Here is a 4,185-nt window from a genome sequence, read left to right on the forward strand (position 1 = left end):
ATGACACAATAACGATCGTCGATATCGGTACCAAGTACCGAGCTGGAGTTAGGGGTGTCAATTTTTGACACGACCCGAAACACGACCCGAATCCGACCAGGAAAAATCCAGGTTCGGGTCCGGGTTCGGGTTCAACAAATCAACCCGTTTTTAAAAATCGGGTCGAGTTCGGATTGACCCGAACCATTTTGACCGGATTTTGACCCGAAAAATCAAAGATTGATCTGATTTTGACCCGAAAACTAGCAATTTTAGGTCACTTCGGGTCATTTGTGTCGGGTCGGGTTGACCGGGACCCGAATCGGGTTAGGTTCGGGTCCGGAAACCTGACCCGTTTTTAAAATGGGTCGGATTCGAGTTGGCCCAAACAGTGTCGGGTTAGTTTCGGATTCGACCCGAACCCGACCCGTTGACCCGAATTGACACCCCTAGCTGCAGTACAATAAAAGGGTGACATGATATATTTTATTGGTCTCAGTACATAATTCGGTGTCTGCACAAAATAATTTTTCTGTTTTGACGGACGATTTGACAAGCCAAGTGGATGCTGATGTGGCGGCGATGACATGGATGGGTGATGATGTGGCCCACTAGCACGGTCGCTTAGCTCTCAAACGAATAAACTGCAGGAAAATTTGAAAAAAAAAGAAAGAAGAGTTTTTAGAATAGTTTATTTTAAAAGTTTGACCATAAATAAACACGGAGGAGTATATATAGCTACTTAGGGGGGTGGGAAGGAGAATTGAAGAGAGGAAATTAGCAGAGAGAGAAAGGATGGCGTTGATCTTTCGTCCAGAAATTTCAGCTGGCACAGGAGTAACAGCACTAGTAACGTTCTACCTCACAGCCTTGTTCCTCTTTCTCATACGCTTTAAACGCAGAAAAGGAAGTGAAAAGAAACAAACCCTTCCCCTCCCGCCAGGCCCGCACGGCCTGCCGATTCTCGGCAGCCTCCCTTTCCTCAACCCAAACCTGCACCAGTACTTCGCTGACCTCGCCCGATCCTACGGCCCAATCCTCAGCCTCCGCCTCGGCTCCAAACTCTGCGTCGTCGTCTCCTCCCCATCCGCCGCCCGCCAGATCTTCAAAGATCAAGACGCCGCCTTTGCAAACCACGCTACCCCGGCAGCAACCCTCGTCTACTTCCGCGGCTCAAACCTCGACTTATTGTGGTCCCCCTACGGCCCTCACTGGCGCATGCTGCGGAAAATAGCCGTGCACGAGATTCTCAGCACTACCGGCATCGAAGCCGTGGCGCCACTTCGCTGCCGGGAAATGCGGCGCACAGTGGAAGTTGTGAGCGCCAGAGCGAAGATGGGTGCGGCGGTGGATGTGCGTGAGACTACTTTTCTCACCGTGCTCAACATGATGACGAGCATGCTTTGGGGGGAGCAGGTGGGTGGCAGTAGCGAGGGGGCGGAGTTCCGGCGGGCGATTGAGGGAGCTGTAGACATCCTGATGGCACCCAACGTCGCGGATTTCTTTCCGGTGCTGGCGCCGCTCGACCCGCAGGGGTTAGGGCGCCGGACTAAGAAGCTCATGCTGTGGATTAATAAGTTCCTGGGGGAAATCGTCGAGAAGAAGAAGCGGATTATGGTGAGCGGTGAGAGGAGGAGAGACGTGCTGGAAGCGTTGCTGAACCTCGTCGAGAGTGGGAATTCACAGCCGCCGTTCAGCTTGGATGACCTCTGTAAATTGCTAGTGGTAAGACAGAAGATTTTCAACTGATTTAGCTAACTTTCGATCAATGGCTTGGTCAATAGTTGACTTTTTTATTTTTTATTTATTTTGGACTTTAAATAAAAAAAAAATATTCTTGTGAGGAAAATCGTTATTACTCCACGAGTTTTTACAATAATTTTAATATTAATTTCAAAATTAAAGAGTGCCATATGAATATATAATTTACATAAGGATATATATTGCATATGGAAACATCCTATAAAATTTTATTGTTCTTCAGGATAATTTTTTAGTCAAGATAAATATCTACAATAATAAGACAAGAAAGTCCAAATCAGTCTCTAATAATCTAAGTCTAAAATTTTTATTTTAATTAACAGATCACATATTTTAATTCTAAATATTTATAAATAAAAAAACTTTTTTTTATAAATTTCAACAAAACATTTTTTAAAAAGATAAAGACAATTTATTGAAATAAAAAACTTCAATTACTAATGTAACATGATTAATGATTTCTATTAAAAAACATAAAATACCTTAACATTAATTTTTATCTTAAAATAAAATTTTCGTTTCGTATGTTTTCTTTTTATTTATTATTATTATTGTTTTTTTTTTTAGTTTCTTATGTTGTCATGGGAAAGAAATTATCAAATTAGGTGAGGATATTTTAATTAAAATTTAATTCAGTTGAATTTTAAGACTTTTGAATTTTGTTTAAATTAGTATAATATTTGAGCTGATTGATTATATATGTATATACTAAAATTTTAAAACTCATCTTGTTTAGGATCCAATTTTTTCTCTCTTTTTTAAATTATATATCTTAAAAAACTTAAAACAAATGTATCCCGTAAGCTGTTGGCCTAATTTTTGTCCAATTTTTAGAAATAGGACAAAATCCAAACAAACTTGGATCTATTTACAATTTCATTTGAGCAACTTTCTTGTAAAATGGCATGATCTATATATCCTTTCAGGATCTTATTGGGGGCTCCGCAGACACCATTTCCACAGCTGTAGAATGGTCAATGGCGGAATTGCTAAGTAACCCGAAGAAGATGCGAACAGCCCAGCAAGAGCTTGATGCCGTCGTCGGAAAACACCGAATCGTTGAAGAGTCCGACATCCCTCAACTCCATTATTTATCCGCTGTCGTCAAAGAATCACTTCGTCTCCACCCACCACTTCCTCTGCTCATCCCGCACTGCCCCAGCACTCACTGCGTTGTCGGTGGCTTCTCCGTTCCCGCCGGCACCTCCGTCTTTGTCAACGTCTGGGCCATTCATAGAGATCCTCATTTGTGGGGGGAGGACGCAGAGGAGTTCAAGCCGGAGCGGTTCTTGGAAACCAGCAGGCAAAAAAGAGATTTTTATCTTGGCCGTCGGAAGGATGAGTTTTGCTACTTGCCGTTTGGGGCAGGGAGAAGAGCGTGCGTCGGGACGGCTATTGGGGAGAAGATGGTTATTTACATGGTAGCATCTCTGCTGCATTCGTTCGAATGGCGATTGCCGAAGGGTGCATCGCTAGAGCTTGGGGAGAAGTTTGGGGCTGTTTTAAGAAAAGTTGAGCAGCTCTTTGCCGTGCCGACGATGAGGTTGGATACGCCGGAGCTTTATCTCTAGTTGGGGATCATTCACAGCAGTAGATTGTAGAAGGCTTTACCACTAGAAAATTCAACTTTAAAATTTTGTATGTTTTGATTCGATGTTAGTAAAATATTACTCTATCATTTTTATATCAGAGATTTTGCGTTAAGCGTGTGAAGAGAAACAAGTTCATTCGTTGATTGGCTTAACAATGAGGTGAAATCCTTCAAGTTAGCATGAAAACAAGAAAGAAATTGCTCAACTCGACTCTCAGCACCGCAGCGCTGAGGTCTAGAGCATAGTGATGCTCCGCTCGCTACATTTGAGTCCACTCTAGAGAACCATGACATTGCAACCCACAACATCACAACGCTTTGCTCTCTATCTCAAGCCCAAGTCAGAGCGCTATAATGCTCTAGCATACAACATTGTGGTGCTTGTGCTGAAAAGAAACTGATTAGGGCCAATGTCGCTAAATCCCAACAATGGAAGCACTGCCTACCTGCAACCCTCCGATGAGCTCCTTGTCAAGCTAAACCTATAATATTGAGGTCTAAGATAGTAATACAATGCAACTAATCGACTCAATTAGAATTCACAAAAAACTAACAAATTATACAAAAGGAATTGGGTAGTTAGTAGTACTTAATTTATATTCCCTCATCCGAATGATCTAGTGGTTAGATTGCGAGCATGCTCCTAAGTTTGACAACCAATGAGGAGGAGGAGAATTTAGTGAGAATAAAATCAAATAGATCTCGAAGTTGCAATGTGGATGACAATAAGTTCTTTTGAGGATATGTGATCTTTGATGAAATGTTAAACAATTTCTTATTATGAGTAAATTAACAAATAGAATCAAATAAGATTAAAATAGCAAAGAAAGTGCACCGGAAGTTTTTGTGAAAAA

General features: G+C 41.9%; 1 protein-coding gene across 1 annotated transcript; it reads left to right on the plus strand.

Moving 5' to 3' along the window:
- The first annotated feature begins 774 nt into the window (after positions 1-774).
- Positions 775-3,400, plus strand: LOC110095634 (cytochrome P450 76C2-like). The gene is made up of 2 exons (XM_020821252.2): positions 775-1,704; positions 2,667-3,400. The coding sequence occupies exons 1-2, from the start codon at positions 775-777 to the stop codon at positions 3,309-3,311; spliced, it is 1,575 nt and encodes a 524-aa protein (XP_020676911.1). The 3' UTR covers positions 3,312-3,400.
- The last annotated feature ends 785 nt before the right edge of the window (positions 3,401-4,185 follow it).

Source organism: Dendrobium catenatum, unplaced genomic scaffold, assembly GCF_001605985.2.
Source record: "Dendrobium catenatum unplaced genomic scaffold, ASM160598v2 fragScaff_scaffold_1105, whole genome shotgun sequence".
Taxonomy (NCBI): domain Eukaryota; kingdom Viridiplantae; phylum Streptophyta; class Magnoliopsida; order Asparagales; family Orchidaceae; genus Dendrobium; species Dendrobium catenatum.

Bases quoted from the DNA above. Each gene is read 5' to 3' on its own strand.
- LOC110095634 (XM_020821252.2), top strand. From the start codon at position 775: ATGGCGTTGATCTTTCGTCCAGAAATTTCAGCTGGCACAGGAGTAACA. The intron at 1,705-2,666 runs GTAAGACAGAAG...ATATCCTTTCAG, and splicing joins ACCTCTGTAAATTGCTAGTG to GATCTTATTGGGGGCTCCGC.